This window comes from Emericellopsis cladophorae (assembly GCF_022114955.1).
Source record: "Emericellopsis cladophorae strain MUM 19.33 chromosome Unknown NODE_3_length_1261782_cov_116_963312, whole genome shotgun sequence".
Lineage (NCBI taxonomy): Eukaryota > Fungi > Ascomycota > Sordariomycetes > Hypocreales > Bionectriaceae > Emericellopsis > Emericellopsis cladophorae.
This window is the reverse complement of record NW_026250928.1, coordinates 56,713-77,772: the sequence shown is the minus strand read 5'-3', so window position 1 is coordinate 77,772 and position 21,060 is coordinate 56,713. Positions and strand designations below refer to the sequence as shown.

General features: G+C 60.3%; 8 protein-coding genes across 8 annotated transcripts; 3 read left to right on the top strand and 5 right to left on the bottom strand.

Annotated features, from left to right (window-relative positions):
* Nucleotides 1-71: 71 nt before the first annotated feature.
* J7T54_007804 (putative WD repeat-containing protein-like protein) lies at nucleotides 72-3,023 on the bottom strand (the record flags this gene model as incomplete). Its single annotated transcript, XM_051510890.1, has 3 exons — nucleotides 72-2,415; nucleotides 2,476-2,779; nucleotides 2,894-3,023. The coding sequence occupies 3 exons, from the start codon at nucleotides 3,021-3,023 to the stop codon at nucleotides 72-74; spliced, it is 2,778 nt and encodes a 925-aa protein (XP_051365567.1).
* A 1,665-nt stretch (nucleotides 3,024-4,688) lies between these two features.
* Nucleotides 4,689-5,991, top strand: J7T54_007803 (uncharacterized protein; the record flags this gene model as incomplete). The annotated part of the gene is made up of 2 exons (XM_051510889.1): nucleotides 4,689-4,769; nucleotides 4,843-5,991. 2 exons carry the CDS (start codon nucleotides 4,689-4,691, stop codon nucleotides 5,989-5,991), a joined length of 1,230 nt encoding a protein of 409 aa, XP_051365566.1.
* Nucleotides 5,992-6,351: 360 nt separating this feature from the next.
* On the top strand, nucleotides 6,352-10,519 carry J7T54_007802 (uncharacterized protein; the record flags this gene model as incomplete). The annotated part of the gene is made up of 6 exons (XM_051510888.1): nucleotides 6,352-6,378; nucleotides 6,624-6,719; nucleotides 6,796-6,806; nucleotides 6,873-6,930; nucleotides 6,983-7,719; nucleotides 8,005-10,519. 6 exons carry the CDS (start codon nucleotides 6,352-6,354, stop codon nucleotides 10,517-10,519), a joined length of 3,444 nt encoding a protein of 1,147 aa, XP_051365565.1.
* A 392-nt stretch (nucleotides 10,520-10,911) lies between these two features.
* J7T54_007801 (uncharacterized protein) lies at nucleotides 10,912-12,548 on the bottom strand (the record flags this gene model as incomplete). Its single annotated transcript, XM_051510887.1, has 2 exons — nucleotides 10,912-11,076; nucleotides 11,133-12,548. 2 exons carry the CDS (start codon nucleotides 12,546-12,548, stop codon nucleotides 10,912-10,914), a joined length of 1,581 nt encoding a protein of 526 aa, XP_051365564.1.
* Nucleotides 12,549-13,083: 535 nt separating this feature from the next.
* On the bottom strand, nucleotides 13,084-14,633 carry J7T54_007800 (Pre-mRNA-splicing factor-like protein; the record flags this gene model as incomplete). The annotated part of the gene is made up of 3 exons (XM_051510886.1): nucleotides 13,084-13,559; nucleotides 13,614-14,567; nucleotides 14,621-14,633. The coding sequence occupies 3 exons, from the start codon at nucleotides 14,631-14,633 to the stop codon at nucleotides 13,084-13,086; spliced, it is 1,443 nt and encodes a 480-aa protein (XP_051365563.1).
* Nucleotides 14,634-15,107: 474 nt separating this feature from the next.
* Nucleotides 15,108-15,737, top strand: J7T54_007799 (OHCU decarboxylase; the record flags this gene model as incomplete). The annotated part of the gene is made up of 2 exons (XM_051510885.1): nucleotides 15,108-15,605; nucleotides 15,693-15,737. The coding sequence occupies 2 exons, from the start codon at nucleotides 15,108-15,110 to the stop codon at nucleotides 15,735-15,737; spliced, it is 543 nt and encodes a 180-aa protein (XP_051365562.1).
* Nucleotides 15,738-15,931: 194 nt separating this feature from the next.
* On the bottom strand, nucleotides 15,932-17,098 carry J7T54_007798 (uncharacterized protein; the record flags this gene model as incomplete). Its single annotated transcript, XM_051510884.1, has 1 exon — nucleotides 15,932-17,098. The coding sequence occupies one exon, from the start codon at nucleotides 17,096-17,098 to the stop codon at nucleotides 15,932-15,934; it is 1,167 nt and encodes a 388-aa protein (XP_051365561.1).
* Nucleotides 17,099-18,535: 1,437 nt separating this feature from the next.
* On the bottom strand, nucleotides 18,536-20,761 carry J7T54_007797 (uncharacterized protein; the record flags this gene model as incomplete). The annotated part of the gene is made up of 1 exon (XM_051510883.1): nucleotides 18,536-20,761. One exon carries the CDS (start codon nucleotides 20,759-20,761, stop codon nucleotides 18,536-18,538), a length of 2,226 nt encoding a protein of 741 aa, XP_051365560.1.
* Nucleotides 20,762-21,060: the final 299 nt, after the last annotated feature.

The window sequence follows — 21,060 nt, the reverse complement described above, 5'->3', positions numbered from 1 at the left end:
ACACGTTGATCCCATCATGCTTCGCTCAAAAACTCCGGCTAATGGTCAAGTCCCACATGCACATCCAAACCTCATGCTTTCTTGCCGGCGACAGACTCGCCGCTCAGTCGTCCAATCCCAGAGTCCTCCCTCGGAGCCACCACGGACACTGCTGCTGGTGTTGGTGGCGGTGACTCCTCCATCGTCTCCGACGCGCCCAGCTTGGAAGATCCCGAGGGGAGTCGTGCGGCCGAGGACAGACGACGCGACTGCTTGTCCTCCGCCGCAGACAGGCGCGCCGTCTCGCTGACACCCATGCTCCGTCGGCCCGGCATGTCGATTGGGCTGCCAGGGGCCAACGACCCGGAGGAGGCCTTGTTGGCTGGTCGCCACCGGTTCCAAAAGCTGCCATCGCCCTCCGGCTTCCTCGAGTCCGCCGCGCTCATAAAGCTGAAACTCGGTGTTGGTGGAATCGTCGCGTCGGAGAGGTGCGTCTTGCCCAGCCGGCCCGTCGTCCGCGTCGTGTGCGTGCTGCTGGTCGGGCTCCCGGGGGTGCTCCTGAGCATGGACCCCCGACTCGTCTCCTGCGCCGGTGTGCCATTGGTGACGAGCGACGTCCTGCTCGCCTTGTTGGGTGATAGCGAACGCTCGCTGCGCGCCGGGGTCACGTTCCTGCTTCGGAGCCGGGTCCCGTCCACGTCCTGCCGCCAGCTGATGATACGGTCGGATGCTGGTTGCGGAAGGATAGGGCTGTTGGCGAGACTCACGGACCCTCGTCTCGACTGCACGCGGCTCGCGCCACTCGCCTTTGTCCTGATGCTTGCGCTGCGGCCCACGCCTCCTCCCAGCTTCCCTGAGAACTTGGACCCCGTCTCCCACATGTTCTGCTGACGTTTGACGTACGCGCAGTCTTGACGAAAGACCTTGATCGTGCCTGTCCTGTCCGTGGTGATGATAATGTTGCCGTCGTGGTGTTTCGAGCGCTCCACGTAGGCCGGCGTCTCCTCTGGCTTCCGGGCGTTCGAGTCGTGTCGGGGACGCTGGCTGCCTTCCCCCTCCCCATCAGACGCCTGGCTTTCCGCTAAACTGACCAGCGTGACAGGTGGTGGATTGCAGAGGTCATAGATGGGATCGCCCGACGCACTCAGGAGCTGTCGGCTTTTCGTAGGCGCCACGACGGCCGTCGTGACCACCTCGGGGTGGGCGTCGAAGCATTCGTGAGGCTGCTTGTCTCGATCGCCGCCGTCGACGGCCGCAGGACCCCAGATGTAGGCCTTTCGATCCTCGCTGCCGCAAATGATATGTCGTCCGTCCTCCGTGAAGCGGGCGTGGATCTGGCTCGACTGGTTGACATGGCCTCGGTACTTGGCCTCCAGCATCCGGGTCTTGAGACTGTACACGCGGACGCGTGAGTCGTTGGAGCTGATCAGGACTTTGACATCGCCCGCGCTCGGCCCGGACTGCACATTGGTCGTCTCGATGCCCGTGATCTTACTGCCCTTGGCGTTCTTACCCCTCGACGACCGCACGTGAATCTGAAACTGCGCCTCGAGGCCCTCCGTCTCGTAGAACGTGCACATGCCGCTGAGCCCACCGCAGATGGCCGTCTTGCCGTCCGGGCTGAAGCCCACGGCCGTGATGAACTCGTCCGCCTCGGCGGAATACGGCACGTCCTTGTCCGGAATGCTCCACAGCCTCAGCTGCGCGTCGAGGCACCCTGCCAGGAAGAATCGGTCGTCCGTCGGGTGGAACGCAATGGACGTGACAATGTCCGTGTGTTTAAATGTCGCCAGGCTCTCGGATCGGGAAGGATGCCAAAGCTTGACCGTCTTGTCCATGGAAGCAGACAGCAGAAATCCATTCTTGCCCCAGGACATGGACAGGACCTCCCCCGTGTGCCCCTCAAACTCACGGATCGGTTTGCTTCGAAAGACGGGCGCGCTCAGCTTCTCGCCAACGTTGCCGCACTGCACCTCGTCCTCTTCCTGCGCCTTGCGGTCCTCGGGCGTCGAGATGACTGCGTACACGCGGATCCTGTCGCCCTTGCCTCCGACCGCCAGATATCGGCCGTCGCAGCTGAACTCGGTCGCCCAGATCGCGGCAGAGCCCCCCTTGAGGATCTTCTTGCCGACCGCCATGGAAGGCGCGCGGGTGCTGTCGTCGTCCTTGTTGGGGCCGGCCGCTGAGAGCTCTTGCGCCAGGAACATCCTGTTAAACTCCCGGGTCTTCTTGTTCCTGGTCTTGGCCTTGATGTACCGAGGCGGCTCCTTGTAGAACGGGATGTAGCCACCGCCGGCGCCCAGGACCGAGGTGAGGGCGCGCGCATTGGCGCCGTCGTCGCGCGCTTCGCCGAGCTCAGAGTCGGAATCCGGCACGTCATCGTCTCGTGTCCACGGTGTTCGCATGCTGAGTCGGCTGAGGAACGAAGATCCCTTCCTACAGAGAGCATGGTCAGCAGCTGAGCTCCAGATGGGATGACGCTTGGCAGGCACTCACCTCCACTCCTTGGTGGCATCCACAACAGCGCTGGGCGGCTTGTTGTTTGTCGTCTCTGCTGCCTCTGTATTTGGGCTCTCGGGACGGCCAGGGACAAGCAGCCGCTGGGCGATGGACTGGGATTGTTCGGTGTGGCTGTTTGTCCGTAGGTATATCTGGTTGCTCAGGGGATCCAGTCCGATGGAAGGGGCGTTGGAAGCAGTAGGCCTGGGCTGCCCCTTTTCCCCCTTTGCGTTCTGTGTATTCGTTCGCGAGAGGCGGGTTGTGGTGGAGCGCCTACTGTTTGCCGGCGGGCTTCCATTGCCTGGGGAGGAATCTCTGTCAGGACCATGTACCCGTTAGACTCAAGCCGCCCGTCGTCCCAAGCGGAGCGACGCGTGGAGGGGACTCGAGGGGGAGAGCCAGGATCTCGACGTACCTGTCGCGGCATCATAGCCACCATCGGGACCGGATGGTGGGTTTGGGTTTGGAGACGCTGGGGCAGGGGCCGCGTCGGAGCTGCCGTCCTGCAGGGCGCCATCGCCTTGGTGATTGGCAGACGGTGTCATTGAAGATGCATATCCCATGCTGCGCCTGCGCAACGTACGCCAAAGGGGTGCGCTTTCGTGGGCGCGGAAGAGGGCACAAGTAGGTGGCCGAGCGGACACGCGCTGGAACTTGGGAAACTCTCAGTCCGTCTCGGGTTCGGATGGGTCGGTCCGAGGCTTCGGGCCTCGCTCCTCGCTTTGATGGGCGTCGTGCGCACGTATCCTATTACTCGGTATACGTTGAGTCGCGTGCCGACCAAGTACGAGCTTGCGAATGCGAGGAGCCGCAGGTGAGAAGCGCAGATTGCAAATATCTAAACGTGTAATGATAATTGCAAAATTAATAATGGGTGGACTCGGGCGCTTCGGACCTTGGTCGACCGTTTATAGTATGGTTCTAGAACGCTATCTTTCTTCGCTGGAGCTTGTTCGAACAGGTAAGTCGTTCGCGGAAGGTCATTCGAGCTCGGGGCGGCTGCTGGCTGCAGGAGGGGCTGGCGCAGCAGAGGAGTCGGAACAAGCAGGTTTGATCAGTCGTGAAAAGATCTCACGAAGCCTTGAGAAAATTGGGAAAGGAATGCCGTGTCATCATCGCGACGACTGGAGCGTGAGAGGCAAGTATTCCGTAAGGTACCTACCTTCCTTGATCACCCAGTCAAGCAATCCTGGGCGCCACGCTACCAGGTAAGATACCCTGTACACATCATCATCATCACGTAGCTGGTGCCTCAGATGCCAAGCCGGCCCATGCAGGCTTCGCCCAGCCCTGGAAAGCAGGATCATCATTGCCATCAATACCTCTCCCACATTCCCAAAGCATCAATCGCCAAGTAGCTACTTGGGAGGCGCATATTGAGCTCGTACAGCCACAGCTCTCATTGGAGCCACACAGTCATGACATGACGTCTTTTGCCAACGTGTGGCACAGCTCGGGCCTCGAAGCGCAGGTAGTTGAGCGATCCCCGAGAGTCAATGAATTGCTAGCAAGCCACAACAACTCCATCAGACGCCGATCTCTCCAATGACCTCACAAAAGTGTCAACGCCGCACGGTACCGTTCACGTTGCGCCGCGCTACCAGTCTTCGACTGCTTGTTGCCCAAAGTAGAAGCTGTGCCGAGGGGTGCGTACGCCTTGGCCCGTCGCTTTCGCATTGCGCCGGTTCGTCCGCTCTCGTTAGTGAAAGTGATGTTGGTGACATGCTAGAATTAACTTGGTATCATAATAATCATTACCACAAGAACTCTTTGATCATGCATCGCGCAATGCTGTGATGCTGAAAAGACCCAAAGGTCTTGGGTACTAGACAGAAGCTGTTACTGAGGCGAATTTCAATCTTCGTCTAATTCCACAAACACATCCTACATTAAAGTTTAAAAGACAGGTGTTAGTTACTCTTGCACCAGGCGCGCTTCGATGACACTCCTTCCTCACAATCGAGTTGGTTACTTCATTGTTTCTACATCACATCCGTACTATGTATGTTACAGATGAGTCGTGCAATTAGGTTAGGTTACAGACTGAATGATCGGTGCTGGGTGTCCTGTGGTCTAGGGTAGGTCAACTCACATGAAAAAGGTATGGCTTATCGTCGTCATCAGGCTTATCGCAGCCTGACATGAGCGTCTAAACCCAACTCACGACAGCGCTCTCACAACCTTCTCCTAGCACGGCCTAAAGCACCATCATGAAGCTCGCAAAGCGGAAGATTCCCGCCGACATCGAGGGAGAGGCGGTCTCCCTCTTGCCGGAAGACCCCGAGGACATGGTGTGTTCTCTCTCAACTTCTTCCCGCCGTTGTGGCGGCGTTGCCCCTCCCCCACTAACAGCTTCATTTCAAGTGGCATATATACAATCTCGTGCGCCCAGGCGACATTGTCCATGGACACACCAGCCGCAAGGTCGTCCGCGAGAATGACGACACGGGGGCTACCAGCGCAGAGCGCATCCACCTCGACCTCGCCATCAAGGTCAAGGACACATCCTTCGACCCCATGACGTGCATCCTTCGAGCGTCAGGTCTTGTCGTCACAGAGAACGAGGCCGCGAGCTTGGGCGCCCAGCATGCGCTCGAGTTTGAGCCGAACCGGTCCTTCTCACTCATCAAGCCGGAGGGATGGGACTCGGTCGCGCAGGAGATGATGCAGCAGGCGCTGTCCGACGACAAGAATGGCGCGCTGGCCGCCGTGGTCATGCACGAGGGCCTGGCCAACATCTGCCTGATCACGGACTATCGCACCGTGCACAAGGTCCGGGTCGAGCACGCGGTGCCCAAGAAACACGACGCCTCGTCTCACCAGGACGCCGGCATGCGTAAGTTCTACGAGAAGACGCTAGGGTCCCTCTTGCGCGCCGCCGATTTCTCCAAGTCGAGGCCGCTCCTCCTGGCGAGTCCCGGCTTCGTCGCCGCCGACTTCAAAAAGTACATTGCCGACCAGGGCCGGGACAAGTCCGACAAGACCTTGACGGCTGTGGCCAAGCTTGCCGAGGTGGTGCACGCACCGTCGGGGCACCTCCACAGCCTGAACGCGGTGCTAAAGGACCCCAAGGTGCTTGCCAAGATGAAGGACGTCAAGTACGCAAAAGAGGCGTTGTTGTTGGACGCATTCTTCGACAAGCTCAAGCTTGAGGACGGGCGGGCTTGGTATGGCACCACAGCCGTCGAAAAGGCAGTCCAGGACGGTGCGGTCGGACAGGGCGGCGGCGTGCTGCTCATCAACAATATCCTATTCCGACACGAAGATCTGGCGATACGGAACCGCTACGTGGCCCTCGTCGACCAGGTCAAGGCCCTGGGGGGCGAGCACCGTATCCTGAGCAGTGACCACGGCAGCGGACAGCGCCTGCAAATGCTCGGGCACATTGCTGCCATCTTGACGTACCCAATGCTGGACCTGGACGAGGATGAGGATGAAGAAGAGGAAGCCACGCCACAGAACAGAGAGCGCCACGATGACGACCAAATAGATATGATGGACAGCGTGATATGAAATGAAAAAAGAGACATGAATACGAATCTTCTGAGTGTCTTTGGGGTCTACCATGATGCTTGACTGGCTTGAGCAGCTTCTGGGTACAGGCGCGGGTTTACAGGACTAGCTCCGAGACCTAGGGCAGGATATCCATGGTAACTCGTACAAGTACGCCAGATCAGGGGGCGTCAATTTGATGTTTGAGGCTAAGGTATCCCAAGGTTGTTAGCCCTGGAAGATACCCAGTCGTGGAAGCGACGGTGGTGTCCTGTGTGTATAAGTGGTGGTGGAGCTGAAACTATGTAGCAAGTCATTCGTCCCGCAAGGGGTGAGCAAGCCTGCGAAGAGCTGCCGCTGTGACAAAGCCCTTGCTACGACATGCTCAAATCAGGCCTCTCGCGTATGGTAAGGTAGGTATTGGTAATCAAAATCACCCGAGACTCGAGAGCGCATCACGATGATGAGTGCCGCACTGGCAGGCCTCTCTAGCTGGGCCCCACACCAGCTTAACCGGACCAACCTTACACACGTCACTACCATCTCCATCACCGCTTAACCCGGTTCTTGTCGAATATATAATGCGCAGTGAAGCGCAAGGTACGTCAAACAGACTGTATCCCCCGCATCACAACACACACTCTTCAACATAGTGCAAGGTTATGCTCAGGACAATGGCGAACAAGTTCAGCATCTCGTCGACGGTCAAGCTCAGGTCGGGCTACGAGCTTCCGGTCCTGGGGTTTGGAGTGAGTACCCATGATATCCGATAGAGCAGCGCTCGTCGAAACTAGGCGAACGACTGACTGGCTTTATGTTTTCTAGGTTTATAAGACGTAAGGCTTGCCTCTCTGCACCAACTACCAAATCGTCAATAGGCTGACTGACCGACATGAATATAGTCCCGCAGACCAAGCCACTGATTGCGTTCGACAAGCTCTGCAGATTGGCTACCGACACGTAAGCGAGAAGTGCGCATCAGTCTCAATGGCACAGCACTGACATCCAGTAGATCGACTCGGCTACGGCCTACAAAAACCAGGGACCGTCCGCTGAGGGCATCAAAGCTGCCGGCGTACCCCGTGAGGACGTCTTCTTCACCACCAAGGTCCCCTCAGGTGACACGCCTCTCGGCTACGAGAACGTCAAGAAACTCGTCGATGCGGCCATTGACGAGACCAAGCTCTCGTACCTGGATCTCGTCCTCATCCACTGGCCCCATTCGGCGGGTCCGGAAGGTCGCAAGGGCGCCTGGCGCGCGCTCGTCGAGGCCGTCGAGGCCAAAAAGGTGCGCTCGATCGGTGTCTCCAACTTTGGCGTGCACCATCTCGACGAGCTCGAGAGCTACATCAAGCAGCTCGAGACGGAGCGCGGGCCGGGCAAGGGGGGCGTCATCTCCGTCGGCCAGTGGGAGCTGCACCCCTGGCTGACGCGCCCGGACATTGTCAAGTGGTGCAACGAGAGGGGCATCGCCGTCGAGGCTTACTGCCCCATTGTGCGCGGAGAGCGCCTCGACGACCCCAAGGTCCAGGAGCTGGCCAAGAAGCACGGCAAGACTCCTGCCCAGATCTTGCTGCGCTGGAGCGTGCAGAGGGGCTACGTTCCTCTCGTCAAGAGCGTGACGCCGTCGCGGATCGAGGAGAATGCTGGCATCTTTGACTTTGCGCTGACGGACGAGGAGGTTGAGGATCTGCGGACGGACGAGTACAGTGTTTGCTCGTGGGATCCGACGGTCAAGCCTCTGGAAGAGTGAGCTTGGGGTTCAGATGGAAGCAAAGAAATCCTCAAGTAGAGAATGATGAAGTTCCCAACGTGAACGATCCAGATCATCCATGGGCAAAGTGCTAAGGTAGGGCACCTACTGTAGCTGTGGTGGGGGCACGTGACATCGAGATTACCACGCGAGAGACTTGTGTCGCAAACGCCCCGCCAAACGAGCCGTGAGGCGCGTCTTCGCACGCACCAAACTACCACCCACGAATCTCGGAGTCAGCTCATGATCAGATGAATTCGCAAAGGGCCAGACAGACTCAGAATATCCGATGACGGGCCCGGTCGCTTTGCGATGCCCGTGCAAAACACGTTCACGCTCATAACCGAGCGCATCGCCAAGAACAATGCCGTCGACGAGACGTCACGGCCCATGACCTCGAAGCAGCTCAAGAAACAACACCAGAAAGCAAACCAAGGGCCCAAGCTCTCCCGCATCGAACAGCGCAAGCTGGAACTCGCCGAACAAGAGCGTATACGCAAAGAGCTGGAAAAGGACCGTCAACAGGCCCGCGCACGGATCGCCCGAGACAAGAAGAAGGCCAAGGAGGAGGCGCAGAAGGAGGCTCGTCGCAAGAAGGGGAGACCACTCGTCGACGTCAGACCGAGCCAGGACACCATCTCCAGATTTGTGAGAGGCAACGGGACCGGCAAGAAAAGAGACGGGAGCGGTGCTGCTGTCGGCAGGATAGCGGCGATTGCAGAGGAGCCAGAGGAAGACCAGGCGCAGACAACAGCGCGACCGAACAACTCGGATAAGTCGAAATCACCAAAGAAGTCCCCGCCCCTGTCAATATCGGGATCGACGGCGTCAGGGCTTATGGAAGATGGGTCAGAACCACTATCACGAGACGTCAGCAACGACAGTGTGCAACCCCCCAATCAGCCACTCGAGACCGAAGATGAGAACAGAGACGAAGACGCCGCGCCTGCAGATGGGCCTGCAGTCTTGCCATCCAATGCCTCTCCTGAACCATGGTCAAAACTACCCGCAAAGTACGAGCGTGCACCAGAACTACCGATTCCCAACTCATCGACGTCACCCGCCCCCAAGGGCGCTGAAACTGAAGTTCCCAGGTCATCGAGCGCCCCGATAGACCCTGGAATGGGCATTCATCTGTGCTTGCAAGATGAGGGTTCCATCGACAGCGCAACACCTTTGCCTGAGCCACCAGCTTCAGGCGGGCTTCCCGAGAAAAGGGCTACGAGTACAGGCGCCGAAGCAGTCACCATGGCAGCAGATCATGAGGACAACCTTTTAACAAACATCGATCTCGACGATCTACTGGATGATGTGTCCATCAAGGATCTTGAGACGACCATCAGTGGCCACGACCCAAAGCCAGCCAATGCACCAGTGGCAGAGCTGTTTGAAGACGACTTCGCCGATGATCTCGTACTGACGCAGCTACCGCCTATAGCCGCACCAAGCCCTGTGGAACCTTTTTTGGATCGCAGCGAGTGTGCTCCAGCAAAGGCTCGCGGCTCCACGGTATCCCTAGGGCATCCAGCGGCACTTGAAGAAAGGAGTACAGAGCCAGCGCCCGGCATGGACCTACAAGAGGGGATCTTGGACGGATTGCTGCTGGACTTGGGCATGGAATTCTCACAGGAGCTCGATTTGTACGACGTCCCAGAACTTGAAGATCCGCCAGCCATGGGCGCTTACGCAGAAGGCCCCAAGGCTGAGCCACCGAGGTTTGCGGGCACACAGTTTGAGGATGACTTGGGCGATGATGCTCTCGATGCTATAGACGCCATGCTCGAAGGTTGTTTAGACCCCCGAACCGAGCAGAAGTCACCATTACCGCACAAAGCTTCGGCGGGCCCTGATTACCAAGAAGGGGCATTTCAAAAATCAGTCTCTACAAATCCGCATGTGGCGACTGGAGCTGCACCGGATTTCTCCAGTTTCGGCGAGGACGACTTGGAAGATGATCTTCTCAGGGGGTTATTCATGACACAGGCGCCCGCAGACGCCTCTGCGTCTGTTCCTCAGCCCTTGGCCACGACAAAGTCACAGGTCCCCGAGGTCAAGACAACCGACACGAGCACGTCGCTCTCCTATGCTGCGGACCTCGGGATCCAGCGGCAATCTTCACCTCCTCGGCCAGATCCACCCATGAGCACACAGGCTGTCTTGATGAACTTTGACGACTACTTTCCCTCCCCATCCCAGCAGGAGCGCGAGCTGGAGGATGACAGACTGCCCTTTGTCTCCCAGAAGACACCCTGTCCGCCGCCCCGACCACCACGACCACAGATGCCCAAGGCTTCACCGCACCCGACGCAGGCCATGGCACCACCACCCTCACCGAAACGATTCTTCAGCACGTCTGGCTCGAACGAACTGCTTTCCCTGGCTGTGCACCGCAGTCGCCGCGACATTGCGCTAGAGAATCTGCACGACCAAGACCGCCACAGAATACAGGCGGGCACGAATCAACCGAACCGCCAGCTCCAGCGGCAGGCGGAATGGCCTGGCCGGTCCTCGGCGACAGGCTCTAGAAAGCAGGCAGCTCCTGGCTTCCGCCAGGCCATGAGGGCACCATTCTCCAAGCGGCCCGCGCAGGGGCGTCCACCTGCCTTCAAACAGGCCAGAGCGCCGGCGGCTCGTGCGCCAGACGTCCGGCCTCCCCCCTTTAAACCGCCGGTGAAGCACCCGTCCACAGGAAAGGAGAATGCTTGTCCGTCGCCGCAAGACGATGTGATGATTGCATCGCAAGAGACGGAATACGGAGGGGGTTGGATAGATGACATTGCATTGGATATTTTGTGACGATGAGGGGGGACGTCTCCCTCTTCTAATGAGACACGACTATGAGGATATCCTATTGAGCGAATGCAAGCGTATTCTTTTTTGCTGCTCAATATTCTCGAATAGCCACGAGGATACAGATGTCCAGAAAGGACTGTTTGATGAGATGAAGACGACGGTGTGGCTTACCAGCACCCTCGGATGTGATGATTAACCTGAGATAAACCCCTACAGATGCGTGTAATGCCGCCCTATGAGAGAGTAAAAGGACGAAGCCCGGACTGCCATGTATGGTATGACTCGCTGCGTCTATGCTGTCTCCCCTGAACACCATGCTCGCGTGGTAGGAACCAAAAACAAAAAAAACAAAAAAAAGGGAAAGGAAAGCAACGAAACGCCAGAAGACGACGTCCTCAGACGTAGACCCCCACCCATTCACCCTTAGCCGACACGGGCGTCTCGCATCCGTCGACGGCGCAGTGGATGTTGCTCGCGGCACCCGAGCTCGGGAAGCCAGCCGAAGGCCTGGTTTTGCTCTTGGTCGCTTTCCTTCTCTCGAAACAATTGTAGCAGTATACCTGGGAGACGGTAAGATTAGCAACAACAAGTAAAAACAAGTCCCAGGTCTTCTTACGTGGCCGCATTTTTTGAGCGCCCAGAAATGATGCTCCGGCGCCCGTTTTCTCTTCCTGGACCCCGAGGCCTTGCTCGTGGCGGTGGACGGGCCAACGCCCGTGTCGTAGGCGAGTTCCTCGTTGCACAGCGGGCAGACGGCCACCATGTCCTCCTCGGGGTCGGCGTTGGTGTTGCGGGTGAACCCTTCCGTCGTGGGCGGTGTCTTCTCGCGGGTCGGCTTGGGGGTCTCGTATCGCGCGGCCTGGTATGTCCCAGCCGTGACGTCCAATCTCACATCTCGCCAGTTCAAGGTGATATTGCGCAGGGCGTTGTAGTTGCCCAGATTGTAGTTGCCCAGACGGGCGGCCAGACTGGAGAGGGGCCCGCCGCCGCGTGGTGGCGTCGGTCGTGCGGGACCAGGCCCCATGCCCATGTCGACGAGCAGATCCGACGAGGGCGGTAGGGGGAGCGTGAGCGATGGCTGGCGCAGGCGGGCTGCCGTTCTCTGACGCCGCGCGGGGGATGCTGCGGCGCGCGATGGATGGCGGTGGGAGACCTCGTTGATCTCGTTGTCGTCGTCGCCCGTCAGGTCGATGAAGGGCTGCAGGTTGGATCGGGAGATGGTGCCGTCGGTGCGGGCGAGCGTGGGTGGCGATACGCGGTTGGGTCCACTGCGTCTGGGGTTGTTGCTCTGCTGAGAGGACGGCAGAGTGGGCTGCACCTCGACAGAGGAATCATCGTCCGCGGTAAGGTCAATAATCCCGTCCGCGGCGGCAGGCGCCGCGCTCATCCTGGGCACTCGTCGGCTGTGGGAGTGGTGGCGAGAATCGTGCCGTGGGTGACGGTGGTGGTGGCGGCGATGGTGGTGGTGGTGGTGATGATGGTGATGGTGGTGGTGAGGCCGTCCGCCTGGGGTGGTCGAGCCGGCGGCGGCAGAGGTGGTGGCGGAACGGCTTCGTCGTTCTGTCGCCGAGTCGTCGTGGAAAGGATCGAGACTAGGGTCGTTCGTGTCTCGTGCTAGTCTTTGGAGGTTGCTGATGCTATCGCGTAACCCGCTCAATGTGTCGTAGACCTCGGCCCTCTGGACTGCGATGTCCTCGTCATTAAAGGCCCTTAGGAATTCGGCAAAGTCTGGCTCGAGATAATCTAGATATGTGGGCGCACGATGTTCGTGTGACTGAGTCGGGGAGCTCGCGGACGGAGGGCTCGAGGCTGGATATATATCAGGCAGAGGGCTCGAATCGCCCAGAACGATGGGCTCGGGCTGGGATGCCTCGTTGTAGTCGATGTGGCGGCTTCGGCGGGGGCGGGAGTTGTTGTGGGCAGCTGGGGAAGGCGTGACCTCGACGACGTCCTCGTCGCTATCAGTGAAGAGTGATTGGGCGTAGCTTGAATGGTCGTCGACAAAGAGGCCGTCTTCGAGGTCCATGTCCATCCTGTGTGGCGACGTGAATCCGAGTGAAACTGACGGCAGCCTGAGCTAGGGATGAGGCGAGGCCGTCTCGAGAAGAGAGGATGCCGTGCTGGATAGAAATCCGTCCGAGGTTGTGGTGGACGTGTCAGAAGGTCGATGTATACCGGGCATGGTCTGGATATGTGGGAGGCGTGTTCGCAGGAAACGAGTCTTGCCTGTCCAATTTGCCGAGTGAACACGGAGTGACCATGCACAACGAAGTGAGGGATGAATGAATGAATGAATGATGGATGATGTTGTGCCAGTCAATGTCTGGCGGCGGCTGTCAACCCACCCACCCGCCCACTTTAGTCGCCTGGCAGCCTGTGGCCCGTGGGTGAGTGAGTTAGCGCCGCACAGTCGACTCCGATCAGGCGCGAATCGCCACCCGACTTTTTTTTTTCACCAGCGGACAAGAGATGAAGGACGCAGCGGATGGTGAGATTGCAATTCATTCCCAAACACCGCTCTCTAGATAGGTAGACCACAAGCCCCCCGCCCTTCTTTTGCCAATTTGCTATGCCTGGACGCCGAAAACAGTTACAACACCATCGCCATTGACCGACACCAGCTTCTGCCCGCTCTGGCCCCATCGCACAGCAACCGCACTGACGGAGCTCCGGAAGGGCTCAGCCCACGCCTTTTTGGCCTTGACGTACTGCTGCACCGTGACCCCCGAAGGACCACCCGTCGCCAGGAACTGGCCAGTGTAGTCCCACGCCAGCGACTGCACGGAGCCCCCGGTCTCGAGCACCTTGGCCGTCCTGGCGTCGCCCTCCTTTCGTAGATCAAAGATGGTGACCGTGGTCTGCCCCTTGGCGATGCCAGCGAGCCAGTACCCGTTCTCGGAGAAGGTGAGGGCCTGCACGGGCGCGCCAATGTCGAACTCGGCCGCCAGCTCGAGCGTCTTGGTCATGAACAGCTTCAGCTTGCCCGAGACGGTGCCCGCCGCGAGCAGGTGGCCGTCGGGGTGGAATGCGCAGGTGGTGAGGGCTGTGGCTTGTTAGCATGTACTTCTCAACTCCTCAGGGCCACATGGCAACTTACGGGAATCCGTGTACGCACGGCTGATGCGTCCCATGGTGTTAAAGTCGTAGAACACGACGCTCTTGTCCGAACCAACAGAGGCCAGGATCTGCTCCCCGGGATGCAGGCTCAGACCGGTGGCGGCACCCGCGTGCTCGCTGGCCTCGCTCACCTGGTCGCCGTTCTGGTACACCTTGACGGAACCCTGGCTGGTCGCAAACACGACCTTGGAGGACGCCGCCAGGGTCGCCGTGACGGGCTCGTCGACGGCCATCTGGTGCTCCACCGTGTCCGTCTCGATCAAGTACGTTGCAGACGCACCCTTCAGTCCACCCAGAGCAGCGACCATCTGATCCACGTCGAGCGAAGTCGCCTGCGCCACGGGCAGGGCATTGGTGGCGGCGGGCGCAAACGCGCTGACCTCGTCTCCGGTGACCCAGCCCTCGGGGATCGGTCGCTTGGATCGACCTTTCGACTTGCTGGCCTGTGTCTGGTCCACCTGTGCCGCAAAGGTCTCTGGCAGGCCCTCGACGCTGTCCACGGCCATGGCGTCGCCGCCGCTGCCGCTGCCGCTGGCGCCCCCTGTGACGGTGACCTTGCCTAGTGCGTCGCGGGCCTCGTCTCTCTCCCTCGTCAACCTCGCGATGACGCGGACGGCGGCATCGTGCTGGTAGAGGGCGGTCGCGAGCTCCTCGCGCGTGCGCGCCAGCTGCTCCTTGAGGTTGTAGGTCTCGAGGGCCAGCGCGTCCCACTCGTTCTGAAAGGTCGCCAGGAGGGCTGGGATGGACGTCAGGGTGGGTGGCCGCGGTCGCACGATGCGAGAGGATGTGATGGGGAGGAGGTCCTCGGGCTGCAGCGCCTCGCCCGTGTTGGGCTCCGTGCCGTGCTCGTGGATGTACTGGTCAATCAGTCGCTTCTCGTAGATGACGCCGCTCTTCTTGGACACGACGGGCTCCTGGGGGGCCTCGCCCGATACTGCGGTGGTCAGTGGTGAGAAGGGAGATGGGGGGAGCGCCTGGCAAACGTACTTCCGCAGAGCATGTTGACAGATTGAGTGTGTGGCGCGCTCAATCGCGGTGTGAGGATGCGCTGGTCGCGGCTCGAGATTTTGCTGGCTGCCTTTGCCCAAGGTATCCGTGCCAAGAGGTACCTTAGGTAAGGTACTCACTACGCACGGACCTCTGCATGGGTCACGAGGTGATAAGACAGAGAAGCTCTATCGCGATGCGTGCCAAGACACATCCGCCGCGGGGCCCAGTGACCAGTCCCGACCTGGCCTGACCCGGCCTGGGGCATCTCCAGTCACCACCCACCGCACAGCACAGGCGGAACCAGCCAGTCCAGCCAGCCAGCCAGCCAGGTGATTGAGGTAGCACTGTTGGGCCTGTGTCCCGCAACGGCCAAATTTGGGGGTCCATGTCCTACTCTTACTTGTTGTATCTCATGTCTGGAGCCAGCCCGTCCTGAGCGTTCTCTTGTCTCGTTCGTTTCTGCCCTTTTGCGTTGCTTCCCAGCATGACCGTCCTGAAGCTACCGCCCATCAAGGGCTTCCACACCTGCTCCGACCTGGAGCAGACCGACGTCCTCGACACCCTGTTCGAACCCAGCCCCGTCATCCACGAGAAGCTGCTGTCCGTCATCCGGACGGCCCAGTACAGCTCCTGGGACGACCTGATCGACGCGTGCCAGATCCGCCTGCTGTCGCTCGCCGCGTCCACCTCGACCTCGTCGCCCGACGCCGAGCTGCTCAACGTGCTGGGCTCGCATCCGCGCCTGGGCGAGAAGAAGATTGAGTCGGCCCACTCGGCCTCGGAGCAGGCCAACATCCAGAAGAACCAGAGCGTCGCAGAGGAGGAGGAGCTCGCGGCCCTGAACAAGCAGTACGAGAAGACCTTTCCCGGCCTGCGCTACGTCGTCTTTGTCAACGGGCGCGGCCGGCCCGAGATTATGGAGGACATGAAATCGAGGATCGCGCGGGGCGACTACACAAAGGAGGTGGATGCGGCGCTGCAGGTGAGTTTGCCCGCCCCCTCCCCCCCCTCCGTGCGCGGACTTCCCCAGGGTCCAGTCCCCAGTGACGGGCGGCTACTAACGTGCAAGGCCATGTGTGACATTGCAAAGGATAGGGCGTCGAAGCTGGTATAGGCCGGTCTCGAGGCGAAGAAGACAAAAAAAGACCTTGGTTACTCTTTTTCAATCTTTGTTGACGGGTATCTCTGATCAAACAGCGAAACCATGCTCCAGTACCCTATCATGCCAATATGCACCGACGCCCGTCCCAGTTGATGACTACAAACAGCAGGCTCTCCAGCTACCTACCCCCTTTTTGCCAAACCCCCCTAGATCGTCACCCACGATATGCCGTCGAGCTCATCCAGATACTCCTCGTACGAATGATCCTCCTCTGCCGCCGCCGCCGCGGTGCCGTTGCTAAAGATGACGCTAAAGTCCGAGTACACCTGCTCCGGATCCTCGCTCAGACCTGCGCAGTCGTCTCCGTGCAGGTAGAAAAGCCCGTCGTCGTCCAGCTCTTCGTAATACGCGCTGCTGCGTTCGGGGTGGAGCTCGGGCGACCGGATGGGATGGATGCGCGGAGACGTCCTCTTGCGTGCGGCGGCGAGGTCGCACGTGGGCAGTGGAAGGGCGGCCGGCTGGGACAGCAACGTCTGCACCTTGAAGGAGGCGTGGCCCATGGCTCGCGCGGAGGAGGCGATGAGGGCCTCCCGAGACGACCGTAGGTGCTTTGCCCCAGCGGACACGGTGGGACACGTCGGCGACGACTGCCAGGGCGCCCTGGACTGTGAACTTTGTCGGGCGTCCTCCTCGACCTGCACGCGCTGGCCGGGGTGGCCCAGTCCAAGCCGTCGCCGGAGGCGGTTCATGACCGAGAAGCGTAGGAACGAGGTGGCGTGCAAGTGCGCGGCTCGTCTCGCGACATCGTACGAGGTGGCGATCTTGGCGAAGCGCTTGTCTCCCTCCTTGGCACCCTCCCTGTTGAGGATGTGCGTCGCGGGCAGCGAGTAGGGCTGCGACAGGCGGCTGGTGATGAGCTCTGTGCGCAAGCGACGCTTCTTGCAGCTCAGCGAGGCCGTGTTGGGGCCGTCGACATCCTGGCCATGTCGGATCCGTTTCCAGCGTTTTGGTTCTTGGAAAGTTGCTTGTGTTGGCTCCAGAAAGTCAAAGCGCATGCCCTCGTGAGGCGACGCCCAGGTGAAGAAGTCGTCCACCGAGGAGGCCGCTGGTGTGGACGTGCCATCCGTAGAGCTATCGTAGAAGCCGCCGCCGAGCGGGCGGAAACTGCTGCTGCTGCTGCTGCTGCTGTTGTTGGTGTTCCCCAGGAGGTCATCCAAGCTGATGCTGCTCGCAATGGCACATCGTGGGATGGCAGATGGGGCGAGGGAGAGACCCTTGCGGAGGCTGCTGCCCTCGACCGTGTGCCCCCCCCACGCGGGCAGCAGCTCGTGTGATGGTGGCGAGCTGGGCTCAACGTCGACGACCTGTACCATTTCCACACAGCAGCACACTGGTGGTATTGGTGATGGTGGTCATGTACCGTGCCAGTCAATGCCTGGCGTACATGCTATGCTGGTGGTGATGAAGTGTGCGACCCGACGCGTTGTGCGGCGCCATGTGCTCAGGGGATTTTCTAGATACGTGGACGGACGGATTGCTGGGCGGCACGAGGACAGGAAGTCTGATGAGCAGACAGATAGACAGACAGAAGAGAGAGGGGCGAGGACAAGAGCGTTGAATGCCCGAGAGTGGATGAAATCGGGCAGCCGCTTGGCTGCAGTGCAGAGGCCACTCACGCACTGGGAGGGAGGGAGGGACTGGAGGAGGCGATCCGGTCAGCTGGCTCAGCCAGGCACTCCAGTCTTCTCCGCAAATCAGGCTGCATCCCTGTCGCAGATTGCTTGCTTCTGGCGCCCCGTGGTGATCACTGGGGTCTCGACTCTCGACAAGTTCAGCCTTCAGGTGAGCGTTATTAATGATTCCATTGCCGTGCGAATGGAGGACGGTCATCACGCAGCATGTTCGGCTACTCATGGTCCAAGCGCCCATCCCCCAGGCCAAGTCCATGCTGTTTCGGGCAGGTCTTGGGTCGGGTCTTGTTTACGACCACTGATGCCTCGTGCGCACTTCACTGTGCAGGTGGTCATCATGCGCGGATCATCATGGCGTAGGGGGGCATCTCAACGTGGTGGAGCATCGACCGACCCGCTTGCTGTGTGCTAGTCAAGGGACGGGCCTCGCCGTGCGCTGACCTCGAGCGAGATCCAGAGTCAGGACTCTGGATCTCGCTCGAGGATTGAACAGCCGAAGACTCTCATTCAGCATTGAGGAGTTTTGGTACCACTGCAGCTGGGTGAAGAATTTTCAAGCACGAGCGGACAGACGGCTCACTCACCCCCCTGGTCTGCATGACTGCAGCCAGAGGCTGGGGTAAGACATCTATGATCCGGGGAAACCCAAGCGCCATTCAGGAATGATGCTGGCTGCACGACACGGCAGGCCGAATGAAGCAACCCGACAGATGACCCCTTGCCGTCGGAGATGCCCGTTTTCCTTTGCCTCGCAGCCCAATTACCAGGGATGGATGTGCTTCACCCAATGAGAACGACGAGGCGACGCCTTGCAGACCCGTGGCTACCAACACATCACGACGATGGATGGATGCAGCAGCGTGCAGGGTGCAGTAACAGGGTGGTCCCCACAGGGACGAGGGAGGTTCTTTGACTTGGCGGGCGGCTTGATCACGAAATGCGGCGAATGCGCGGATGACGAGGTTGATGAGCATGATGATTATGGCCAAGTACGAAAGTAGGTACGGCACGTACAGCAAAAGAACCCTCGAAAGACCCAGGACCAGAACCAGACTGCCATGTGCGCGCCTAAACTCCAACCAAAGCAAGCCAATCCATACGTAGTGGGACACCCCAAACTCAGATGCCCGTCGTCGTGACATCAAAGATCCCGTTGCGCCAGCCCTGCCGCTCATACTCGTACACCTGCTGCTCGGCATTGCGTCCCTCCTCCTGCCACAGCTTGACGAGGCTGCCCGGCGCGTAGCGACCGCGGAAGACCCCGCCGCCCGGCTGGACGCCCACGCGCGCGTCGACGTCCGGGTCCGGGGCGGGCGTGAGCCGGGCGGCGACGGCCCTGACAAACGTCCACAGGTCCTGGGGATCCGCGATGCGCGTGGCGCGGAGACGCTCGCGCGCGAAGAGAAGCTCCCGGTTCAGCGTCTCGAGACCCTCGGTGATGCCCTTGGCGATCTGGAACTCGAGCGCCTTGCGGACAATGGGCCGGACGAGCGGCTTGAAGAGCCAGGCCAGGCAGGCCAACTTGGACTGGCTCAGGGTGTAGTTGAGGTGGTGGATCGTGACCGTGACGCCGCGCAGGGCCACCATGCTGTCCATCCGGTCGCGGCCAATCTCGAGGTCGACGGCAATGTCGAGACCGCGCTCGTCGAGGTGGAAGCCGGCGATGCCCTCGTCCATGACCCGCAGGAGGCCCGAGTGGAGGCGGAGCCAGTACCCGAGGTCGTCGGCGGCGATGGACATGCCCGAGATCTTGACGCGCACGAGGGAGCGCATGGTGGAGGCGACACGCATCCGGGCCTTGCGCACCTGGACGTCGTTTTGTGTCGTAATGTTGAGCTGAAAGGGGAGGAACGAGCTCTGGTTGACGGTCCGGCCCGGCTCGAGGATGAGGTTCTCCATGAGCAGGTCTATGGCCGGCGTGGACACCTCGACGCGGGGGATGGGTATGTACTGCACGGCGTTGATGGCCATGGGCACAAAGACGTTGACAGAGTCGGTGATGAGCGCCCCGTTGGTGTAGTGGCCGGTGGGGGACAGCAGGTGGGCGAGGCGCGTGGACGTGCGGAGCAGCTTGTGCACGTCCGTGTCGCGCAGAAAGGACTGGAACGCCGCGCGGAGGGCGTTGAGCAGTTTGCTGAGATCCTCGGACATGTTCGAGTCCGACTGGAGCTTCTTGGACTTGGTGCGGACCTCGTTCAGCCGCTCGTCGACGTGGTCAAAGAAGTCGGGGTCGGCCAGCATGTCCTGCACCATGTTGGCGATGTTGCGGACGAGCTCGTCAAAGTCCGGGTCACTCTTCCCGTCCTCCACGACGGCCCGGAAGGCGTCCTCCACCTTGTTCCACTCGTCCTTGTCACCAATGGACGTGAGGAGCATCCAAAAGTTCTGGAGGGCCCGGTCCGCTTCCGGGTTGCGATCGACGTCGTCCTCGACGGCGTCGACGGCTTCGGTCGCGGCGTGCGAGTAGGCCAAGAGGTACCGCCGGATCAAGGTAGACAGGGTCGACACGGATTGTGAGTAGTCGGGCTTCTTGCGCAGCTTCATGACGGCCGCCTTGAGTCGCGACACGAGCGCCTCCTGCTCCTCGCCCGTCGCGTGCTCGACGACGCTGTCCCCCGCCTCGTGGGCCACCTCGGACGCGCCCTGCGCGAGGATCTGGGTGACCTCCTTGGCCTCGCCCGCGAGGTCTTCCTTGGTCGGCGGCGGCGCCTTGGAGCTGCCGTTGGCCTGCTGGACGGCCTTTTGGTCCTCCTCAGAGGGCTCGAGCCTCCGGCCCGCCTTGTTGGACACGTCGGCGAGGCTGAACGCCGTGTCGCGAAAGACCTCTCTGGCGACGGTCTCCACGTCGGACAGGAAGACGCGGAAGTCGGAGTTGGTGAGCAGCAGGGACCCGACGGTGCGCAGGCTCTCATATGCCGCCGCCGTGTCGCCCTTTGCCTTGGCGGCCGACGCCCTGGCGGCGAGGTCCTCCGTGTCCACGTTCAGGCGCGCCTTCGCCAGACACCACAGAAAGTCCTGGATCTGGTCCTCCGAATTCTTGTTCTGCAGCAGCGTGATGAGCTGCTGGAGGAGGAGCTTGGTGGTGCGGAGGAGGGCGCGTCCCGCGTCGCTCAGATCGGGCACGTCCGGGTTGAGCACGTCGGCGGACAGCAGAGACCGGAGGTGCACAATGGTCTGCTCGTTGGAGGGCATGTAGCCCTTGGACATGGCGCGGAGCATCTGGTACGTGTGCAGCTTCTCGTGCAGACGCGCCTGCAGTGCGGTATCGTCATTGTAGCGAGGCAGCAGAGGCTCGCGCTCGCCGTCGCGGCTGTTGCCGCCACCAAACCCGAGGCAAGACAGCATGGCGTGAATGAAGCTGGCGCGAGGTCGCTGGAGAAATGGCGATGTAGGAGCCAAGGTTGGCAAGGGCCATTGCGCTCACCGTGACGGGATCTTGGAGTCAGGAGTCTGGACTTGAACACAGTCCGTAGTGATGACGTCGCGCATCTCAAATCTCAGATCTCAGATCTCAGATCCCAGATCCCCGGATCGTCCAACGGTGAGGAAGATGAAGTGATAGCGTGGGCGTAGCGCATCCCCTGCCAAGGCAGACCGCCCTCCCCAGAAGATAAAGTTCCGACTACAAAAGTACAGAGGCTAAT